Below are 25,000 nucleotides of genomic sequence, written 5' to 3'. Positions count from 1 at the left end.
CGGAAGCTATTGTATCAGTCTTGAACCTTTTGTGGAAGTGTTTTTACTTGATCTTTGGACTTCAGGCTTCATACATTATATAGTTTATGCCTACATTTTGTCATTTACTACTAAAATATGAAAAACGTTTCTGTTTTAAAAATGTGTTTACACAGATTGCTGTAGAAATGGAACACACATGCACACATGAACTGTGTGTGTTCCAAATAGCGATCTATTATTTCCACACTAAAACTCTAGCAGTTCAGTCACTCCAGATAATCAAACAAGGCAAGAGCTGGGAAAACTTAGTGAACGCTCTGCGACGGTGGGGGATGGAATAGCCGGCTGCTTGCTGGCTCGTCTTAATCGGCACATTTAGAAGACAACAGAGAGCTGCGAATGGTTTTAAGGTGAGCCGGATCTACGAGGTTTTTCGTAGACTCTGGTAATTCTAGTGTTAACACACTACTTCTCCGCTGCGAAGCGAGGGTATTTTGCTAGTTCACAATAAAAGACATTTAAACAAGGGTGCCCAAACATTTGCATACCACTGTATTAATATAAAGAAAGAGGATAATATTCATTTAATAATGGTGCCTGTAAACCTGGTCACATAATACAAATTATTAAGCTTCAGGGGGAAAAAAAAAGGAAATTCAATTTAACAGTTTACCTTTCCTCCCAGCTTTGAGATCTGTGCATCTCTCTGCCTCCACGACCAAATCCAACTTCCACCTCATCAAAACTTCTTTGGTAAAACCCACTTTCACCTCGTCCTCGACCTGTGAAAATATTTTCTTCAAATAATTATATTCCGGCATACTTTATAATAAAGTGTGGATTTTACTAAAGTATTAACATGACTCATTGACAATTATAATCAATAAAAACACATAAAAATTTATTAGATTAAGAAAAAAAAATAATAATAAATGAGGTGTGTATGACCAGAACATAAAACAAAACTAAAAGGTCAAAAACACTTTGATATACTGAGATCCAGCATCAAGAAATCAGGCAGCAAGATTAAGCGCTATTACTGGAAGACAGTAGCCTTTTTTTTTTAGCAGGAAATGCAATTTATTCATTTCATAAGGGAGGGGGATATGCTAAAGTTAAATAAAGTTTGAGCTTTGGGGTTTATTGTGCAATAAAAAAAATGGTAGAAAGTGGGCTTATAAAATAGGTTCTTCATAATAAAATAGTTAAAACAATAGTCTGCACAATTAAAAACATTTTAACAGTTGTCTCAAAAACAGCCAATGGGACCATATAAAAGAAATAAACACCAAACATATAAATTTACCTGCTTCAGATTACCTTAAGAAAAGCAGGATAAACAACAAAAAAAAGAACATGGCATCTTGTACAACCTACCTCTACCTCTTGAGGAACTTCGACCTCTTGGCGCCCCTGCCACTGTTCCTCCTCCTCCTCTTCCTGCTAATCTCAGAACAGCTGCACTGTTTACAGACAATGAAAAATTTCTCTGTGGGCAGATCAAAATAATAAACAATTACTGACACTACACATAAAATGTAAACATTAATTAATAATAGAAATGAAGAACCCCAACTATCGGGGTATTCTTTCCCAAATGGTACATTTCTTAAATCTCTGACACAAGAAAGTTATATATATCTGCACCTTCTTTTATTTCCTGTCTTGCTGAATCTGCTTATATTTTTGGAGTTAGCATTATTACAAGTCAATACTTTGTAACAAATATTTTCACCACAAGAGTTCTGGTATTCTGTGATCAAGATTATAACAGCCTTTACTCCTGCAATGCAACCAAAACTAAATAATAAATCTGGTGTATATTATAACCTGAATTAGACTGGTACAACATAAGGACAAGAAAGTCACTGTTTTACCTTACAGGAAAACTTTAATATATGTTTATTTAATACCAGCAAATTATTTTCACCAGAATACTTTTTACTATACAAGGCTCTTTCTGCCTTGCACATACAGCCAACATACTATGGCGGACAATAACTTATATCTGTAAGTATGGATGGATTAAATAATAACAGTTCTGTAACAATTTTCAAAGCAGCATAATTTTTTTGTCTGTTTAAATTATTTGGACAACTTTGAATCAGGTTTTCTTTAGTTCTTAACAAGTCTGCTATTAGTTTAACTCTTTTAGGGCGGATGTCGACAGGAGGGATTGAGGGCGCATGTCGACAAAAGTTGACATCCAGGGGTAGAGGGCGACAATCAGCTGTTAATAGCGACAAAACTCACTGTTACGTAACAGGCATTCCCTCCCTGCTTGGAGGAATGTTAGACTCATTGACTCACCGTCTAATCATTGTGTGTGCATGAGTTACGAAATGTAAACAAATGTAAACAAAGGCAAGATGGCATCGACATCTCACCAGGGAGCGAAGCGAGTGCAAAAAAGAAAATACTCAGCAGATGATGTTTTGCGCATTATCACTGAGTCAGACTCTGATTTTTCAGAATCTGATTTTGTTGACAGTGATCAGGAGATCGAGCAAGAGAGTGAGGAACTGGCATCAGTTGATCGGACACCATCCGATGCTGCCCCAGCTGATCAGCTGAGTGCATTCGCGCAGCCGACACACCTATGGCAAGGTTCGTGTGGGAGGAATATCCAGACATTGATCCATGGGAGCCAAACTGGCTACCGGACTTCACAAGATGGCATGGCTTGCTGTTGGACATGACAGATTACCAGCTGCTGGACTACTTCAATCTGTTTTTTCCTGAGGCTGCTTTTCAGCTACTGTCAGATGAGACAAACAGGTATGCAGAGCAATTTTTTGAATCACGGGCTGCACTTTCACCGCATTCTCGTTGTTCGAAGTGGAAACCCGCAACAAAACATGAGATGAAGGGCTTTGTGGCATTACAAATAGAGATGGGACTAGACAGACGATATAACTTCAGGGAGCATTGGTCCAAACGTGCTTTGTCCTCTGGTGCCTTTGGACAGGTTATGCCACGTGATAGGTATGTGCTGCTGCAAAGTTTTATTCACTTCTGTGATAACCAGAAGCAAATCCCAGGGGTTGAGTCAGGCTCTAACCCCATGTATAAAGTTCAGCCCCTGCTTGACATTGTGGAACCAACATAAAAACAATTTTATCAGCCTGGCCGTGATTTGTCTGTGGATGAATCTATGACAAAATACAAAGGACGGCTTTTTTTCCGCCAATATATGCCAGACAAGTCCACAAAGTATGGCATAAAGGATTTTGTACTGGCAGATGCAAACACTGGTTTCTGCCTGAAAGTAATTACATATATAGGAAAGTATTCCTTTCAAAGAGAGAACTGTCAGGTTGTGCTGGAGCTGCATCAGGGCTATGAACATTTGGGTCATGTTGTGTACATAGACAATTTTTACACATTAACAGAATTATTCATGGAGCTACAGAGCACAGGAATTGGAGCTTGTTGCAGAGTGAGGGTGAACAGGAAACACATGCCTTCACAGTTGAAGCCAGACAGGCTGAAGATGAAAAGAGGTGACAATTCGGATTTCATGCGGGCGGATAACTTGGTGGCACTGGCATGGCACGATGTCAAACGGGTGACTTGTCTCTCTACAGTACACACCAACAATATATGTGAGAAAGTTATTCAACAAAAGGGAAACTCAGAAGGTAGGAAGCTGGACAAGCCAGTTGCACTTGAGGAGTATAATTGTAAAATGGCTGGAGTTGATCGACTGGATCAGATGCTGAGGTCATACGCTTACGGCCATAAGTCCACCAAGTGGTACCACACTGTGTACCATCGTATGTGTGAGATTGTACTTTGCCTTTGGCAAAGCGAGGAAGGCCATCACAAAGAGCAGTGCCACACAGGCTGACTGAGTGCCACTTTCCTGCAACATATGAGGACAAAAAAATACAAACCGGACTTGTGTTGTGTGCAGCAACAGACAATTGAAAAGGAGGTACCAGTGCAACACATATTGTAAGCAGTGCAACATGTCAATGCATACAATTGGCTACTTTGAGAGATATCATACTTTGCAGGAATTTGCTGTGTAACATGTACAGTATGTGAAATCATATAGTATGCAGGCTCATACAACATGCAAAACAGTAACGCTTGTCAAAAATAAATATTTTTTGTTGATTTGATATGTTAAACAATTGCTTTGTGTTCTTTTTTGAAAAAAAGTTACTTTTTGGAAAAATATTCAGCCCCGGGAGAAAGGAAACAAAAACAATTAGCCCTAAAAGAGTTAAATTTAGCCCCTTACCAGCATTTCACACTAGACACAAAACTGGGAAACATCTGGAAACTAACTGTTGAGTAAAAACTTGCTGTAACTTACCTGTTCTTCTTCTGTAAAAGGTGCAAGTGCCAGTGGTGGCAGGGGCTCCTCTTGTAAAATAGGAACAAATTCCTTATCTTGCAGGTCTGAAGGAATCTGGGTGGTAGGAAAGGGAATTGGAGTGAGAACAAAAAATGTGAATAAGTAAGGAATTTGACCCAGAACTCTGCTTTTACAATGAATCTTCAATATGCTGCTCAAAGCTATAAGGCTGTTACCAAATAAAATCATAACTTGATAACATTAACAGAAATCACTAAAGCAGATTTTACTTGAAAAACACAACACTAACAATGCACATTTGACACTGCTCCGATTATTGTTGTCCCAAGCAATGAATATTAAAAATACTCCAGCAAGAATTGTTACTACAAAGCAGTTATGTTTTATGGAAATCCGTAAATTTAATAACATTCCATAATTAAACACTAAACACTCACTTTTTTGGTTGAAAAAGTACAAATATATGAAACAACAGGTGCATCTCAATAAATTAGAATATCATCAAAAAGTTAATTTATTTCAGTAATTCAATTTAAAAAGTGAAACTCATATAGATTCATAAGAGTGCTATATTTCAAGCGTTTATTTCTTTTCATTTTGCTGATTATGGCTTATAGCTAATGAAAACACAAAATTCAATATCTCAGAAAAATAGAATATTGTGAAAAGGTTGTGTCACACTCCACTCAGTTAATTAACCCAAAATATCTGCAAAGGTGCCCTGAGCCTTAAAATGGTCTCTCAGTCTGGTTCAGTAGGCCACACAATCATGGGGAACACTGCTGACTAATTGCTAAAGAAGCTGGCTGTTCACAGAGTATTGTATACAAGAATTTTAATGGAAAGTTGAGTGGAAGGAAAAAATGTGGCAGAAAAAGGTGCACAAGCAACAGATAAAACCGCAACCTTAAGAGGATTGTGAAGCACAGCTCATTCAAGAATATGGGGAAGATTCAGAAGGAGTGGACTGTGGCTGGAGTCAGTGCTTAAAGAGCCACCACACACAGTTGTATCAGGGACATGGGCTCCAACTGTCCCAATTCCTTGTGTCAAGCCACTCCTGAACCAGAGACAACATCAGAAGCGTCTTACCGGGGCTAAGGAGAAAACGGACTGGACTGTTGCTCAGTGGTCCACACTACTCTTTTAAGATAAAAGTAAATTTGCATTTAACTTTGAAATCAAGGTCCCAGAGTCTGGAGGAAGAATGGAGAGGCACAGAATCCAAGTTACTTGAGGTCCAGTGAGAAGTTTCCAGTCAGTGATGATTTAGGGAGCCATGTCATCTGCTGGTGATGGTCCACTGTGTTTTATCAAGTCCAAAGTTAGCACAGCTGTCTATCAGGAAATTTTAGAGCACTTCATGTTTCCCTCTGCTGACAAGATTTATGGAGATGCTGATTTAATTTTCCAAGCACCTTCCTTTACTGCCAAAAGTACCAATACCTGGGGTTTAATGACCATAGTATCACTGTGCTTGATTGGCAAGCAAACTCGCCTGTCCTAACCTCCACAGAGAATCTGTGGGATATTGTCAAGAGGAAGATGAGAAACACCAGACCCAACAATGCAGACAAGCTGAAAGCTGCTATCGAAGCATCCTGGGCTTCCATAACACCTCAGCAGTGCCACAGGCAGACTGCCTCCATGCCACGCTGCATTGATGCAGTAATTCATGCAAAAGGAGCCCCAACCAAGTATTGAGTGCATACATGCACAAACTTTTCAGTAGGCCGACATTTCTGTATTAAAAATCTTTTTTTTTTTTTATTGGTCTTAAGTAATATTGTAATTTTCTGAGATACTGAATTTTGAGTTTTCATTATCTGTAAGTCAGCAAAAAAGAAAAGAAATAAACATTTGAAATAGATCACTCTGTGTGTAATGAATCTATATAATATATGAGCTTCTCTTTCTGAACTAAATTACTGAAATAAATTAACTTTATGATGATATTCTAATTTATTGAGATGTACCTGTATATTATATGAGATTACATAGTCGAGCAGAACACTAGTAAATAGCAAGTATTAAATGTAGTTTGAAAATTATTATTGCTAGTATGTAAAGACACTTAAAAAATGCAAAAGCCATATGCCATTTTTCAAATACATTTGGAAAACCAAACAGTGAAGACTGCATTTAATATCATAAACATGTTATCAACTGGGAGGATTTATAAAATAAACTCAATCTTACGACAGCAATTTTGTAATCTTTACAGATAAAATAGTGAAATATAAGGTTAGGGCTGGAAAATATATTAAAGTTTTAATTTGACATTTAAGGAAAACCAATACACAAAAGGAAAAACTATAATGTTTAGTACTTTTCATTAACAACAACTTCTTCTGACAGTTAAATAAAACCTGCATCATCTCCACCACACCAAGACTGTGTCATTTTCATTAATATTTTTTCTTTTTTTAATGATTTGGTTTTACCCAGGATGAAAGTTCAAGCGGTAATACATCTAAAGTTTAAACACATTACTGCATAAAAAGAGGTCATCAGAGCATACACAGCAGAAGCTAGAAGGAGATGACAGCTTCAGTAACCTACCATATTTCAAAGTGCACTTTCGTCTACTTAAACTCAGTGATGCCCCAAGCCAAACAAAGGCCCTAAGTGGAGTCATCTCCCCCCCCCTCACCCCCCCCAGGTCCCCAACCTTCCCCAATCTGAAAGCATTACCTTACTATTTCTTATAACAGTTTTAATTTGACCACAAAAATAAATAAAGAAGCACATCACAAACCTAACTATAACTTTTTTTAAAACAAGTTTTTAAATAATCAAAACTTAAGTGAATGTTTAAGGGTTTCTTCAGTCTTTTTATTCCACCATGTACTCAGCATTATCAATTGCGACATGTGAAACAACAAAAAAACAGTTACTGCTACTATTACTAACAATGATTAAAAAAATACTACTAGTAGTAGTACTAATAATAATAACAATATTTAAAATACCACAATTAATAATAACTGAAAAATTTAAAACTACTGGTACTTCATTCACTCAATCAGTAACGTTAGCTACCAATAAATCTGGCTAAAAATATCGATTATCCAATTAATCATTATTTTTCATTTAAACGATTCAATATCAGTATTTTAAAGTCTCAAGATTGATCTTGTGAATCCCTACCCTGTTTATCACTATAAGTAGATTTTTGCTTATCTTCTTTTTTGCCATCCAATCCAGTGGATGATGCTAATACGCCCAGTAAGGTTTTCTATGGAAAAAGCACTTGACTACTTTGCATAATATGATGTGTCCTCTTTAACTGAAATCAGCTTCTTAGACATTTAAATCAGATGTGTGGACATACTACGGACTCAAATGGACAACTAGATAAAAGCAAAGCCATATGTAAGCTGTGCAACTCAGACATTAATAATTGTTGTACCACAACAGATCTGAGAAATCATTTATCCGAATATCACCCATAAACGATCTCAGTTAACATCAAACAAGTACAGCCTAAACAATCTATCTAAACTGGAGACGGCAGGTAGCTCCCAGCTTCCCTTAAATTTGCCTTGTACCCAAAAAAAACCCCAAATCTATATATCTGTAAAGATAAGAGTCTCTTCAGGCAAAGCAAGCAGGCAATTTTTTTACTTTTCAGAGCAGTCTGCGAAACAAGTGTGTGATTTGAAGTAGCTCCATGACAGCAGCATTATCAGTCACGATGGCCAGTTCTTTTTCTTTTCATTTCATTCAGTGCCACTGTCAACAAGCATTAGCTCTAAATCTTTGTTTAAAAATGCTTCCTTTTTGTCTGAGGACTGCCAGGACACATTTTCGAGACTGATTAATGTGACTGGTACAACTGAGAGACTGAAGATGTGTGTAACTTGTAGAATTAACTGGGACCTCTTTTGGGAAAAACCGCGTTTCTTCAAGCGAGATGGCCTACATCCAAACAGTTTCGGCAGACGGGTCCTCTCCGAAAACATATCTAAGGTAATTCGTTTTTCTTGACTATCTATCTCTGCTCTTAACCCCTTCCGAAATGCTACTGCTGTGCTAGGACATGATAATTGTTTAACAAAATCTTCCATAAAAGTGCACAACATAAATACTGTAATAACCAATCTCAATGCACGTAGAAAATCTAGGCAATACGGCATAAATACCAATAATTTAATTAAAATTACTACTTTAGATGAACAATGTATTAAAACTATAAAAACAGATTATAGATTAAACAAAAAATACACACAGAGCGGCGCTAATAAAAATAACTTAGTTCCTGTTCCAAATATCAATAACGCACATAGTATTCATCTCTGCCCCTCCGAAACATTAAATATGGCTCTATTAAATGTTAGAGCTTTAACTAACAAGACGTTTTTTATCAACGATCTTATTAGTGATAAAAAAATAGATTTTATTGCACTAAGTGAAACGTGGCTTAACTCAGATGGCGCATCTGTTTTAATCGAATCTGCGCCTCTGGATTACAGTTTTACTCGTGTGGATCGCCAAGGAAAAAGAGGGTGGCGGCTTGGCAAACATTTACTCAAACCAGTTAAAATGTAAAGATGTCAGTTTTGGTAAATTCAAGTCCTTTGAGTATCTCGCCGTTATCCATGGAGATTCTCACATTCTAGTATTATCCGTGTATAGACCTCCAAAATTCAACGCGTCTTTATTTGAGGAATTCTCTGACTTAATGTCAATTTTAATTACAAACTACGACACACTCTTAATACTCGGCGACTTTAATTTTCATATAATCAGTGTGACCAAAAAGTAAAAGAATTTATGAACTTCCTGGACTCTTTCGATTTGAGACAGCTCATTAATCAGCCTACACATAAAAGCAGGTCATACGTTAGACTTAGTGATTACTAAAGGTCTAAAAGTTGATATAAAGCAGGACATTGATATGGGTCTATCAGACCATTTTCTTCTACTTTTTAATATAGAAATAATGATAGAAAACACTCATGAGAAGCATATCATTAAAAAACGCTTCTTTGACTCATCAGCAGCTTTAAAACTTACAAACATTCTAAGCAATCAGTTCGTTTATAGTGCCAACTACAATAGCGAGGACAATGTAAATAGTAAGGTGGAAAGATTTAATACTAAGGTGAGAGCTGCTGTTGACATAGTTGCACCTGAAAAGACAGTTAAAAAATTTTCTAGCATTGTTATACCATGGAAGACCCAAAGAGTGTCTGATTTAAAGAGAACATGCCGTAGAGCTGAGCGTAAATGGAGGAAGACTAAACTAACTATCCACTATGAAATATTAAAAGTTAAAATAACAGAATACAATAACACAGTCCGTCTTGAGAGGCGCTGCTATTTCTCTGAGATTATAAATAACAGTGCTAGTAATCCCAGAGTCTTATTCTCTAGGATTGATCGTCTGCTAAACCAAGGCAACTCAAAGGAATGCCTCCTAAGTACTTCCAGTAAAACCTGTGAGGCTATTGCTGTATTTTTTAATCAAAAAATTAATGATATTAGAAATAACATAGTATATCTCCCCAACACTAAGGATCCTCCTAAACCCCAGTATTCCGTTATAAACAAATTAAACTCTTTCACTAGGATAGATTTACCTGTGCCTTTCTTAAGTAAAATTCTAGAGAAGCCAGTCATTATGCAGTTAAATGAGCACCTCAATAAACATGCTATTCTTGATAAATTTCAGTCAGGTTTTAGTACAAATCACAGCACAGAAACTGCACTCGTTAAAGTAGTAAATGATTTGCGGGTAAATGCAGACAGAGGTCATTTATCTGTTCTCATCCTCTTAGATCCGAGTGCCGCATTTGACACCATTGATCACAATATTCTTAGAAATCGCCTTAGTCAATGGGTGGGACTCTCTGGCAGCGTCTTAAATTGGTTTGAATCCTACCTGGCAGGGTGAAAATTCTTTGTTAGTTGTGGTAATTACAACTCAAAGACACATGATATCCTATATGGTGTTCCACAAGGCTCTATCCTGGGTCTGCTGCTCTTCTCAATCTACATGCTTCCATTAGGTCAGATTATCTCAAGGCACAGCGTGAGCTACCACAGCTATGCTGATGACACACAGCTGTATTTATCAATTGCACCTGATGACCCAGATTCTCTTGATTTACTAACACAATGTCTAACTTGTATCTCAGAATGGATGAATAGTAACTTTCTCAAGTTAAATAAAGAGAAAACTGAAATCTTAGTGATTGGCAATAATGGATACAATAAGGCTATTAGAAATAAACTGGATGCATTGAGCTACCACAGCTATGCTGATGACACACAACTGTATTTATCAATAGTACCTGGTGACCCTGACTCTGTTGTTTCACTAACACAATCTCTTACTTGTGTTTCTAAATGGATGAATAGTGATTTTCTCAAGCTAAATAAAGAGAAAACAGAAATTTTAGTGATTGGCAATAATGGATATAATGAGGTTATTAGAAATAAACTTGATGCATTAGGATTAAAAGTCAAAACGGAGGTAAAAAGCTTAGGGGTAACTGTTGACTGTAATCTAAATTTTAAATCGCATATTAATCAGATCACTAGGACAGCATTTTTTCACTTAAGAAACATAGCAAAAGTTAGAAATTAGTTCAAGCGTTTGTTTTCAGTCGACTAGATTACTGTAACGCACTCCTCTCAGGACTACCCAAAAAAGACATAAATCGTTTGCAACTAGTGCAGAATGCAGCTGCTAGAATCCTTACCAGGAAAAGAAAATCCGAGCACATCTCTCCAGTTTTGATGTCACTACACTGGTTACCTGTGTCATTCAGGATTGACTTTAAAATTCTGCTTATGGTTTATAAAGCCTTAAATAATCTCGCCCCATTTTATATATCGGAATGTCTGATGTCTTATATTCCAAATCGTAACCTCAGATCCTCAACTGAATGTCTCCTTAGAATTTCAAGAGCTAAACTTAAAAGAAGTGGTGAAGCAGCCTTCTGCTGTTATGCACCTAAAATCTGGAATAGCCTGCCAATAGGAAATTCGCCAGGCTAATACAGTGGAGCACTTAAAAAAACTGCTAAAAACACATTACTTTAACATGGCCTTCTCATAGCTTTACTGTAATTTAAATCCTGATACTCTGTATATCCAATTCATTATAATAACTATTCATGGTGGCTCTAAAATCTGTACTAAACCCTACTCTCTCTTCTGTTTCCCTTTCCGTGTCCTTTTGGTGGTGGCGCAACACCTACTCAAAGCACCATGATGTTCCAACAATGATGGATGGATTAAAAGACAGAAGTCTGTATGACCATCAGCATCAAGTGACTCCGTGAGAACCCTAACTACAAAGAGGACTATTTCATTTATGTTAGGTAGAATGCCCAGAGGGGACTGGGCGGTCTCGTGGCCTGGAACCCCTACAGATTGTATTTTTTTCTCCAGCTTTCTGGAGTTTTTTTTTGTTTTTTTCCTGTCCACCCTGGCCATCAGACCTTACTCCTTTTCTATGTTAACTAATGTTGTTTTATTTTATTTTCTTATTTTGTCTTTTATTTTTCTTTTCTTCATTATGTAAAGCACTTTGAGCTACTTTTTGTATGAAAATGTGCTATATAAATAAATGTTGTTGTTGTTGTTGAATTATAGAAAGACACAAGTCTTCCCGCTGTATCTTTAATTTTCACTAACTCAAGATTATTTTAAATGTCCAATAGAGGAATATTATTGTCTAACAGTTTAGTTGACGGGGTGTCTAACATGGAGATTCATAACACATTACAACATTGGTGGTTATTGAATAACAATTATTACTTAAGAAGCAATATTTGATTATTTTATTATAATATGATTTTCAAGATAACCCAGCCACAGGGGATGCACAAACCAGTGTGTTTCTTTGTGCCGGTCCCAAGCCCGGATAAATAGGGAGGGTTATGTCAGGAAGGGCATCCGGTGTAAAATTTTGCCAAATCAATACGCGGACAACAATGCAAATTTCCATACCGGATCGGTCGAGCCCCGGGTTAACAACGACCGCCACCAGTACTGTTAGCCAACTGGGTGCTGGCAGAAATTGGGCTACTGTTGGCCGAAGAAGAAGGAGAAGAAGAAGGGGGGGAGACGTGTCCGCAGGCAGGAAGAGAGGAGGAAAGTAAAGAGAGTGGAATTGAGGGTAGGAACTTTGAATGTTGTCAGTATGACTGGTAAAGGGAGACAGTTAGCAGATATGATGGAGAGAAGGAAAGTTGATATATTGTGCGTGCAAGAGACTAAATGGAAGGGGAGTAAGCCAGGTGGATTGGAAGTGGATTCAAATTGTTCTATCATGGTGTGGATGGGAGGAGAAATGGGGTAGGAGTTATTCTGAAGGAACAGTATGTCAAGAGTGTTTTGGAGGTTAAAAGAGTGTCAGGCAGAGTAATGATTATGAAGCTGGAAATTGGAGGTGTGATGATGAATATTGTTAGTGCATATGCAACGCAAGTTGGGTGTGCAATGGGTGAGAAAGATTTCTGGAGTGAGTTGGATGAAATGATGAACTTTGTACCAAAGGAACAGGAAGTGGTGATTGGAGCAGATTTCAATGGGCATGTTGGTGAAGGGAACAGTGGAGATGAGAAGGTGATGGGTAGGTATGGTGTCAAGGAGAGGAATGAAGAAGGTCAGAGGATAGTGGATTTTGCAAAAAGGATGGACATGGCTGTGGTGAATATGTGTTTTAAGAAGAGGGAGGAACGTAGGGTTACATACAAGAGTGGAGGAAGATGCACACAGGTAGATTACATCCTATGCAGAAGAGTTGATCTGAAGGAGATTGAAGACTGCAAAGTGGGTGGCAGGGGAAAGTGTAGTTAAGCTGCATAGAATGGTGGTCTGTTGGATGATGTTGGAGATCAAGAAGAGGAAGGGAGTGAGGGCAGAGCCAAGGATCAAATGGTGGAAGTTGAAAAAGGAAGACTGCAAGGTTGAGTTTAAGGAGGAGGTGAGACAGGCACTGGGTGGCAGTGAAGAGTTACCAGGAGGCTGAGAAACTACAGCAGATGTAGTAAGGGTGACTGCAAGAAGGGTGCTTGGTGTGACATCTGGAAAGAGGAAGGGAGGAAAAGGAAACCTGGTGGTGGAATGAGGAAATACAGGAGAGTATACAGAGGGAGAGGATGGCAAAGAAGGTGGGATAGTCAGAGAGATGCAGAAAGTAGATAAGAGTACAAGGAGATAAGGCGCAAGGTGAAGAGAGGTGGTGAAGGTTAAAGAAACGAGCGCATGATGAGTTGCACGAGAGGTTAGACACTAAAGAGGGAGAAAAGAACCTGTACCTGTACTCTGTCTAGACAGAGGGACCAAGCTGGGAAGATGTGCAGCAGGTTAGGGTAATAAAAGATAAAGGTGGAAATGTACTCACAAGCGAGGAGAGTGTGTTGAGCTGATGGAAAGAGTACTTTGAGAGGGCTGATGAATGAAGAGAACAAGAGAGAGAAGAGGTTAGATGATGTGGAGATAGTGAATCAGGAAGTGCAACGGATTAGCAAGGAGGAAGTAAGGACAGCTATGAAGAGGATGAAAAAATGGAAAGGCTGTTGATCCAAATGACATACCTGTGGAAGCATGGAGGTGTTTAGGAGAGATGACGGTGGAGTTTTTAAACAGATTGTTTAATAGAATCTTGGAAAGTGAAAGGATGCCTGAGGAGTGGAGAAGAAGTGTACTGGTGCTGATATTTAAGAATAAGGGGGATGTGCAGGACTGCAGTAACTACAGGGGAATAAAACTGATGAACCACAGCATGAAGTTATGGGAAAGAGTAGTGGAAGCTAAGTTAAGAAGTAAGGTGATGATTAGTGAGCAGCAGTATGGTTTCATGCCAAAAAAGAGCACCACAGATAAAATGTTTGCTCTGAGGATGTTGATAGAGAAGTTTAGAGAAGGCCAGAAGGAGTTGCATTGCGTCTTTGTGGACATGGAGAAAGCATATGATAGGGTGCCTCGAGAGGAGCTGTGGTATTGTATGAGGAAGTCGGGGTCGGCAGAGAAGTACGTAAGAGTTGTACAGGATATGTACGAGGAAAGTGTGACAGTGGTGAGGTCTGCGGTAGGAGCGACAGATGCATTCAATGTGGAGGTGGGATTACATCAGGGATCGGCTCTGAGCCCTTTCTTATTTGCAATGGGTGATGGACAGGTTGACGGACGAGATTAGGCAGGAGTCCCCGTGGACTATGATGTTTGCTGATGACATTGTGATCTGTAGCGATAGTAGGGAGCAGGTTGAAGAGACCCTAGAGAGATGGAGATATGCTCTAGAGAGGAGAGGAATGAAGGTCAGTACAAACAAGACTGAATACATGTGTGTAAATGAGAAGGAGGTCAGTAGAATGGTGAGGATGCAGGGAGTAGAGTTGGCAAAGGTGGATAAGTTTAAATAATTGGGATCAACAGTACAGAGTAATGGGGATTGTGGAAGAGAGGCGAAAAAGAGTGCATGCAGGGTGGAATGGGTGGAGAAGAGTGTCAGGAGTAATTTGTGACAGACGGGTATCAGCAAGAGTGAAAGGGAAGGTCTACAGGATGGTAGTGAGACCAGCTATGTTATATGGGTTGGAGACGGTGGCACTGACCAGAAAGCAGGAGACAGAGCTGGAGGTAACAGAGTTAAAGATGCTAAGATTTGCACTGGGTGTGACGAGGATGGATAGGATTAGAAATGAGTACATTAGAGGGTCAGCTCAAGCTGAACGGTTGGGAGACAAAGTCAGGGAGGCTGGGTATATTGGGAGAAGGATACTAAAGATAGAGCTGCCAGGGAAGAGGAAAAGAGGAAGGCCTAAGTGAAGGTTTATGGATGCAGAGAAAGAGGAGATGCACGTGATGGGTGTAATCCATATTACTAACCGAGAATGGTAAACCGGATATGGACGCAGGAGACATAGTGCGCAGGTGCCACACAAAGCCCCCCTCCCCAGAGTGAAACGGGAGAGACTACGCAGGCGCCCACAAAGCTACCCCGCCCCAGAGCAAAACGGGAGAGACTATGAACCGTCTGACATGCCGCAAACCAGGCAGGCACGGCTCCAAAAAGAAACCACTCGACTGACCGAGCTACAAAGTGAAACGGGAAACACCACGGAGTCCGCAGTGGTCCACAATGCACCGCATGATAGTACGGAAGGAGCTCCGTATTAACAGTGGGGGGCCCCAGAGTGACACGGGCGGACGCTCCGTATTAAACGTACGTCATCCTCACACGTCCAAACTATACAGCATAGGTGGATCACATTACAGTGATGCATTATTGACAGTACAGTAAAGATCACAGTATCGCAAACAAATGGAAATTAGTACTCGAAAAAAGGGAGAATATAATCACCACGGACCAGGTGTCATTGAAACAAAAGCAGGATAAAGCGAGGTCAGAAATAAAAGAGTAGAAAACAAAGTAAAACATCATAAAGAGGTTAAAGAACGGGGCCAAACACAGGGAGAGCAGGTTACAGATGATGAAAACTGGAATGCAACAGCTTCAAGAAAACCTAGGCACGAAACACATGCACAGCGAGATACAGAATATAAAAGCAGAACAAAACGACAGTTAAACGTCCACACCACACAGCGGAGGCAGACCCGGAAGGTGCAGGCGCCTACATCGCACGTCGGAAGGCGTGGGAAAGTACGAAAGGCAAAGGCGCCTACACAGCATGGTAAAACCCAACATAATACGGAAGGCGCAGGCGTCGCCGCCATATTATGAGTGGCACTACTGCGTAGTAAAGGCGCAGGCGTCACCACCATATTGTGCGTGGCACTACTGCGGAGTGAATTTAGGAATAATGTGCTGCTGTGGATCGTACAAAACGCCGAACGCGACCCACCTGGATACGATCAATGTACGCAGGCGCCTACAACGCGCGTCTGAAACTGCTGAGGCAAAGCGGGCACGGGTTCAAACCGAACGAGCTCGACTGACGGATATACGCCTACAACGCGCGTCTCAAACCGCAAAAGCAGGGCAAGCATGGGTTCAAAACAACGCAGGCTCCTACAACGCGCATCTGAAACTACGGCTGCCCAGCGGGCACGGGTTCAAAACGCCGGGGGTAGGCGAGCGAAGCGAGAAGGGGGCGGAGCCCCCTTGTAGAACAAGATGCAGAGGACAGAAAGATATGGAAGAAGTTGATCCGCTGTGGCAACCCATAACGGGAGCAACCGAAAGACGAAGAAGAATATGATTTTCAAGATGATATAGATGTTTTATAAAGTAGATGCCACTGCATTGTATTAAAACAAGAACCACTCCATAATATGTGTAGACTCTGATGTGGCAATAAATATGTCAGTTAAATTATGGTGAATTTTGAATGTGTGCAGTGCTGTGAAAAAGCTGATTTTATCATATAAATGAGCAATGATATTTTATTCCACATCTTCCAAATACTGATGTTCATTACTAATTGTATGTTAATTACTAAGTATTTCTTTTTAAATGTCAATCCATGCTTATGCATATGTTACAAAATCACTATGTATTAACCCTTTAAATAAAGTATTACTGAAATTTGTCATATTAATGTTCTCTATGCATGGTCAAGTAATTTCTAAAAAAAGCCACCACTTCAAATATATCAGTGTACGATAATAGTCAAGATAAACTGGTTATCAAATTGAATCAGGGCATTGTGAATTGGAATCAAATCGGAACATCAGTGGTGATACTGAGCCCTAAGTCCAAATGACATTAGCCAACAATGTTAAAGTTGCTGGTATGGTGCTTTTCCACAGTTCCACCAGTAACTAACTAGTAAGCAAGACAGCCTGTGTGTTAGTGAAATTCACAAATGTGTCCTCAACATAACAATACTCAGTGCACTTAATATGTTGAGTGACGTCAGGAGCTTTTAACAATGTGTACACATTCTGTGATTCATACAGCGGTATTAATACAAACCCATGACTCAGGTACTGTAGGTACTGTAACATCAGATAACATGTTAAACATTCAATATCAAAACTGTTACATATAATGCTATTGTTACTCCAGTAAACCACTAGCTTTAGTACAGTGGGAATTAGGGTAGCCATCCATTTCATAGCAAACATAGCAACAAAAATATAGTTGCCAAAGTATCACCAACAGCAAGTGTGATTCACAGCCACATTTTAATGTTTAAAGAGTGTTAGCTATATCCATTGAATATAGTACATTCCATAGCCTTGTTGCAGCAACAGCTGTCTTTGTTTCTTTCTCTATGTATATTTTAAGTTGCTTCTTGCCGCCAGAATTAGTTGCTTGTCATTTTTAAGCCATATGATGAAATTTAGCAAAGGACATGTAAAATTCAAAATGACAAGTTGTAGGCTACTATTTTATTACATAACTTTATTATTAGAAAGTAAATGGATATTTCTCTTATTATCTATGGTTATTACACGGCTCCTATGCTAGCCACGATTTTGGGTATATGTACTTCTGCCTAAACTACTATTTTATATATTATTAATCAAATGAACACAGTCAAAATATCAATGATGCATCATTCATTACCATGAGTGCTTCCGGTGAAGCGTTAAGGCATGAGAAATTTTGAAGTATTATAGTCATGCTGACAGCATGTCTTGCTCCAGTGGCATGTTGATAGGTATCATATACACTGCCATGTGTAACAGAAAATGCCCATAATGTGTTTACAACTTGGTGATGGCGGTGCGGACACATGCAGCGGCTTGGTGGCTCTCGGCTTTTGGCTTTGTTTTATTTTTAACTAGCAGGAGTACCCGGTGTTGCGCAGGAATCAATAACTGGTGAATTTCCCAAATGAAAGAAACAGAACATAGAAATAGAACAAACAGCTTTCTGATTCACATTTTATTGTAAGTTCGTCCACTTTGGATTGTGTCTGCTGTGGTGTTTGAGATGCCCTTGAAATAGACTTTTCTCTGGTATCTGAAGTGGACCGTGGAATTGTACGTCTTTTTTTCGGTGGCATGGGTATATTCGCGTAAAGCAGGAGAATTATAATGTGTTACATGGTATTAAGTACGGAATACGCACCACAGTGAGATGAATTTACTTTATTTACACTACATTGGAAAGCAAACAAATCATAGACATATATAGATAGACGCCGCATTCACTGTGTTGCCCAGTCGACACGATACGTCAGCACGTCTGCCCTATTGCGAGTGGTAAAAGTGCCATTTAAACTAATACACGCAGACGTGGAAACTGGGTTTTCTAGTGAAAAAACAATAACATTCAAAACAGTATCGTTTACATACAACAGATTTTGGCGAATCGTTTAAATGTAATTATTTATATCCATTTATACACTAATAAAGGCAATTATTAAATACTACTACTACTACTACTACTAATAATAATAAAAATTATTATTATTATTAAATAATTCCTCCCACATAAGTAACATTTCACGGACTGCCTTCTTCCATCTCCGAAACATTTCTAGACTTCGTCCTGTTTTTACGCAACACAGTACTGAAGTATTGATTAATGCCCTAGTCACTTCACATATAGATTACAGTAATGCTATTCTATCTGGCATCCCACAAAAACTTATCCATCGTTTACAACTTCTTCAAAATTCTGCTGCCAGGATAATAACCTGCTGTTCTAAATCCACTGAACATATTACACCGATTCTCTCTCAGCTTCACTGGCTCCCCGTTAACTACAGAATACAATACAAAATACGCTCTTAACATTTAAAGCTCTCCACAACCTTACTGATCTCCTACAGACTGACACCCCTCTCGCTCACTCAGATCCTCATCTGTAGCTCTACTTTCTGTACCACAACCAACCGAACTTACTGTTATCTGCTCGAACCAACACTGACTTACTATACTCTCTGCTCGAACCAACACCAACTTACTATACTCGGCCATCCAGCGGCGTCACTGCAGCATTCGAACATTCTTAGCCAATCATGCAATACCGCATCCGCATTTGCCACGTTATGTTGGAACTACAGAGGCAGAGACCCATTGCATGGTTCTAACTTGTACTGAGTCGAGGTATTGACGCGAACACCATACATACGGGGTATTGACACGAACACCATACATACGGGGTATTGACACGAACACCATACATACAGATACTATCAAATTATATACAGTAATCCCTCCTCCATCGCGGGGGTTGCGTTCCAGAGCCACCCGCGAAGTAGGAAAATCCGCGAAGTAGAAACCATACGTTTATATGGTTATTTTTAGAATGTCATGCTTGGGTCACAGAGTTGCGCAGAAACACAGGAGGTTGTAGAGAGACAGGAACGTTATTCAAACACTGCAAACAAAACATTTGTCTCTTTTTCAAAAGTTTAAACTGTGCTCCATGACAAGACAGAGATGACAGTTCTGTCTCACAATTAAAAGAATGCAAACATATCTTCCTTTTCAAAGGAGTGCAAAGCAAGCAGTCAAAAAAAAAATCAATAGGGCTTTTAAGTATGCGAAGCACCGCCGGTACAAAGCTGTTGAAGGCGGCAGCTCACACCCCTCTGTCAGGAGCAGGAAGAGAGAGAGAGAGAGAGAGAGAGATAGCGAGAGAGATAGCGAGAGACATAAAAAAAATCAATACGTGCCCTTTGAGCTTTTAAGTATGCGAAGCTCCGTGCAGCCTGTCCTTCAGGAAGCAGCTGCACACAGCCCCCCCTGCTCACACCCCCCTACGTCAGCGCAAGAGAGAGAGAGAGAGAGAGAGAGAGAGAGAGAGAGAGAGAGAAAGTTAGCTGGATAGCTTTTCAGCCATCTGCCAATAGCGTCCCTTGTATGAAATCAACTGGGCAAACCAACTGAGGAAGCATGTACCAGAAATTAAAAGACCCATTGTCCGCAGAAACCCGCGAAGCAGCGAAAAATCCGCGATATATATTTAAATATGCTTACATATAAAATCCGCGATGGAGTGAAGCCGCGAAAGGCGAAGCGCGATATAGCGAGGGATCACTGTATAAGGATTAAGTATTTACTGTTAGTTAAACCACTCGAAGCGTTAATCCAGTATGGAAGGGCTGATTTAATTAATAAAGGGAAATGGATCGAGCTCCACGCATCCCCAAGGGTAGACTTTATTCCACCAGAGGTACAGCGGACTACTGAGGCTTTTACCATCCCCTCTCTGTGGCCTAGAAGGAGAAAGGAGACACCGTAAACAAAAGCAGGGCAGAAGGAGCGGCCTACGTGCTAGGCTACATGCTAACCCATACAGACCGGCTCTTCCCAGTCTCTTCCTCACTAATGCCAGGTCTCTCGCCAATAAGATGGATGAGATTTGGCTGAGGATCGCCTCACATAGGGTGGACAGCTGTATGGCAACTATTACCAAGACCTGCCTGGATAATAACATCCCAGACGCTGTGTTAGAGCTAGAGGGGTGTGCTCTGTTCCGGGCAGACAGGACTGCAGCTTCCCTAAATGTAAAGGTGGAGGGCTGGCGCCGTACATTAATAAATCCTGGTGTACAGCTAAAAACATTGTTGGAACATACTGCTCCCCCCGACTTGGAATATCTAGCAGTGAAATATAGACCATTCAAGATGGTAAGAGAGTTGTCCTCCATCCCAATAGTGGCTGTTTATATCCCACCATGAGCTAACGCTAAATTAGCATTGGAAGAGCTGTACTGCCTTGATTAGCAGACAAATGAATGCAAATCCAGACGCGGCTGTGATTGTGGCTAGTGACTTTAATCGTACAATTAAAAGCAGTGCTTCCCAAATTTCGAAGGATTCATAAACTTTCCAACTAGAGACAATAGCATTCTAGATCAAGTTTATTGCAACATCCCAGGAGCATACAAGGCTGTAGCAGCCCCACATCTGGGCATGTCGGACCACATCGCAGTGGAGCTGATTCCAGCCTATACTCCCATGATCTGCAAGATGAAACCGACTACCAGAATAGTACAGGTTTGGACTGAGGAGGCATCTTCAGCATTACAGGACTGTTTTGAGCATACTGACTGGGGAGTGTTCAAAGAGGGCTCAGATCTAGAGGGATATACATCATCCGTCCTATCCTATGTGCAGTTCTGTACTGATGTTGTCCTGCCCATGAAGACCTTTAGGGTGTTTCCAAATCAGAAACCGTGGCTGGACAGTATGGTGAGGTCCCTGCTTAAAGCCCGGGATGCTGCATATAGGTCAGGCGACAGGCTGGCATATAGCAAAGCCCGAAAAGAACTGAAAAAAGAAACCTGGCAAAATACAAACAGTGTATCAAGGAGCATTTTGATAACAACGACCCACGGAACATGTGGAGAGGCTTAAAGACCATAATGGATTCTAAGTGCAGCGATCGGCAGGTCAGCCATGACCCTAGTTTCCCTGACACATTGAACAGTTTTTTGCACGCTTTGATGCATCTAGCAGCAAGAAGCCTGTACAACTTTCCTTGGCTGGAGGAGCAGCATCAGCCTCTAGTTCTACAACTACCAAGTGAGGTCCACCCTGAGGAGGAGCAATACCAACAGAGCTGCAGGACCAGATAAGGTGTCGATTAAGACACTGAAACTATGTGCTGATCAATTGGCAGGAGTCTTTCTGGACATTTTCAACCTCTCTCTACAACTTGCAATGGTCCTTGTCTGCCTCAAATCCTCCAATATTGTGCCAGTGCCTAAAAAATCAGCGGTCACCTGCCTTAATGATTACCGCCCTGTGGCTCTGACCCCAGTAATAATGAAGTGCTTTGAGAGAATCCTCCTAAAGTACATCAAGGATGCCATCCCTGCTGGATTTGACAACCATCAGTTCGCCTACAGGAGAAACAGATCTACAGAGGATGCCGTCTCAATAGCACTTCACACAGCCTTGACTAATCTGCAGTGCCCCAACACTTATTTGAGGATGCTATTCGTCGATTTTAGTTCAGCTTTTAACACCGTAATCCCAGACAAGCTGGTACAAAAGTTTCATAATCTGGGTCTGTCCAAATTATTGTGTCTCTGGATCAGGGACTTTCTCACCAACAGGCCTCAGGTGGTTAGAACTGGAGATTGTACATCATCCACACTGGTTCTGAACACAGGCTCGCCACAGGGAGGTGTGCTCAGCCCAGCACTCTTCGCGTTATTCACGTACAACTGGCCTGCCATCCATGCCACAAATATAGTTGTGAAGTTTGCAGATGATATGACCGTGGTGGGTCTCATATTAGACAATGCTGAGACTCACTACAGAGAGGAGATATAACACCTAGCACTATGGTGCTCAGCCAACAACCTCATCTTGAACACCAGAAAGACCAAAGAGGTCACTATAGGAGGTCCAGAAGAACAGAACATGCTCCTATATTCATACATGAGGAGGCTGTAATGTATGTGGACAATATCAAGTTCTTGGGTATCCACATCACATCGGATCTGACCTGGTCTTTGAACAGATCTCACCTGGTAAAGGCGGCCCAACAAAGAGTCTTCTTCCTCAGGAAGATGAGACATGCTGGATTCTCCTCTCGGCTGCTCACAAACTTCTACAGATCCACTACAGAAAGCATTCTCTGTCACAGTATGACAGTGTGGTATGGCAGCTGCACAGCACAGGACAGGATAGGAATGACTTGGCATGGGTGGTGAGAACAGCACAGAGGATCGTGGGAAGTCCTCTCCTTGACCTGGACTCTGTATATGCTGGAAGGATGCAGAACAGGGCCAAATGTATAGCTGCGGATCTCACCCATCCAGAAAATGGACTGTTTGTACCACTTCCTTCGGGAAAGCAGTACAGAAACATAAAAACATGTACCAGCAGACAGAAAGACAGTTTTTTCCCCAGAGCTGTAGAGTCCATCTGCCCCTGCTGATACACATACATACATCTACCCCCAACCTGCCCCCCCGTAGACATGCACACGCACTTTCCCTCATAATTAAACACACACACTCGTATTCCTCCCCTGCAGACCCACGCATACAGATCAATGGTCTTTGCAGGCGTACTACCTCAGGAAAAGTCTGGGCTTGATGATGTCTTATTGCTGCTGTCCTTCATATTTTTTATATTTATTAATTATAGTGTGTTGTGTATTTTAAGTATTCTGCCTTGAAGCCGAGTCCTACCAACAAAAACTTTGTTATGTGTATGCAACAGAAAGGAGTTTGCCTGGCGGATGGAAGGGACTGGCAATGATCCGGTAACCACCATACTTACCATCAAGCATGGTGGGGGCAGGCACCGTATTGAAGGAAGAATGGATAGTAAGAAGTATATCCAGATTTTGGAAGAAAACCTTCAAACGTCAGCCATGAAATTGTGACCGACAATGCTACCACTTCCAGCAGGACAATGACCCAAAACACAGTGCAAAAGTAAGCATGGTTTGACAAAAACAAGATCCAGGTTTTGCATTGGCCTAGCCAGAGTCCGGATCTGAATCCAAATGAAAATTTGTGGCATGATCTCAAAGTTGCAGTTCACAAACAAAAGCCTTCAAACTTTGCCAAGTTGAAGCAGTTCTGCAAGGAAGAATGGGAAAATTGCCTCCATCCAGATGTTCTATGCTTGTAGATGGCTATCCAAACCGACTGCAAGCAGTTATTGCCGCAAAGGGTGCTGCTACCAAGTATTGACTGTGTGTCATGTGAAGGGGTCAATTACTTTTTCAATAGCACTTTTCACAACAAAAACGACTGTCAATTTGCATTTTTTAGTTTACCAAGCTGTAAATGTTTTAAAATATGTACACAAAGAAATAAAAGTTGACTGTAATATTCTGCATTTGTGATTTTCATAGGTTGTAACGATGTAAGACGGAAATACGGTGGCTTTCCAGAGGGGGTCGAATACGTTTTCACGGAGAGCGAGAGAGAGATACAAAAATCCCTGTCTATTAACCATGGCATCATTCCCTCATTCTTCCTTAAAATAAATAAATAAATAAAAAGTTTCAACTTTAGCACTACAGTCTGCTTATAAATGGCAAATACAATTTAAGACACATGAATATTAAGGAAATTATTAAATAAAAAACCCTTTAAAGTCTTGTTACTTAATTTTTCTAAGGAAACATTTAAGCTTCTCTTTAACAGATGTGGATAGATATTGCGAAAACTCATTACCACTAGATGGTGATCAAGATCCATATTTAGGTACTGCACAGTCTTCTTTGACTCCAAAAACAAAACACTTCTCAATAATTTGTAAGTTTCAAAATTTTGCATTTATGATTTACTTGTATATTTTAAACATAAACATGATACAATCAGATATTCAGTTGAAATAATTCAAGTGATCAGAGCTAACAAAAAAACGGAAATGGGCTATAGAGCGCTGTACTGTATAAGAGTCACATGAAAGGAAACACAGCCATTAAGTAATGGCACTTTAGAAGGAAAAAACAGAATTTAAACCATGCAACAAATTCATGATCAACCTGGAAAGAACTGAAAAAATTTCAACTTATATGTGCAGTAACGTAACCCTTTTTCTTCCACGCCGGCACGGCAAGCAGATTTTAACTTTCTGAGTGGGCCTGCTTTTCTGTAAACTCCGGTAGATAATAAGACTGAAATTAGGGATGTATGCATAAGGATTTGTGTGAGGCAATAATGACAAAATGGAAAACACCAGTAGATTTTACTATTTTATGGTGAATAGTTTAAAACTATACATCAATTACAGCTTTATTAAAATTCGAACTATAACTCGAGCAGATACACATTTTGTTAAGTCTGGAATAAGACAAAAATTCATAAGTGTAAAGCTATCGTGGTTT

At 40.1% G+C, this 25,000-nt stretch overlaps 1 protein-coding gene across 4 annotated transcripts in view; it reads right to left on the bottom strand.

Annotated features, from left to right (window-relative positions):
- Positions 1-25,000, bottom strand: part of gigyf2 (GRB10 interacting GYF protein 2) — a 351,366-nt gene that overhangs the window by 251,339 nt on the left and 75,027 nt on the right. For all 4 annotated transcript variants that reach the window (XM_051923549.1, XM_051923550.1, XM_051923551.1 and 1 more), the window contains exons 4-6: positions 4,307-4,402; positions 1,360-1,471; positions 656-764 (exon numbers count right to left, since the gene is read on the bottom strand). In XM_051923549.1, coding sequence (XP_051779509.1) covers positions 656-764; positions 1,360-1,471; positions 4,307-4,402 — 317 coding nt within the window. The remainder of the gene's footprint in view (positions 1-655; positions 765-1,359; positions 1,472-4,306; positions 4,403-25,000) is intronic.

This window comes from Erpetoichthys calabaricus, chromosome 2 (genome assembly GCF_900747795.2).
Source record: "Erpetoichthys calabaricus chromosome 2, fErpCal1.3, whole genome shotgun sequence".
Classification (NCBI taxonomy): Eukaryota; Metazoa; Chordata; class Cladistia; order Polypteriformes; family Polypteridae; genus Erpetoichthys; species Erpetoichthys calabaricus.
The sequence above is the reverse complement of the archived record's forward strand: the minus strand, read 5'-3'. Positions and strand labels throughout refer to the sequence as shown.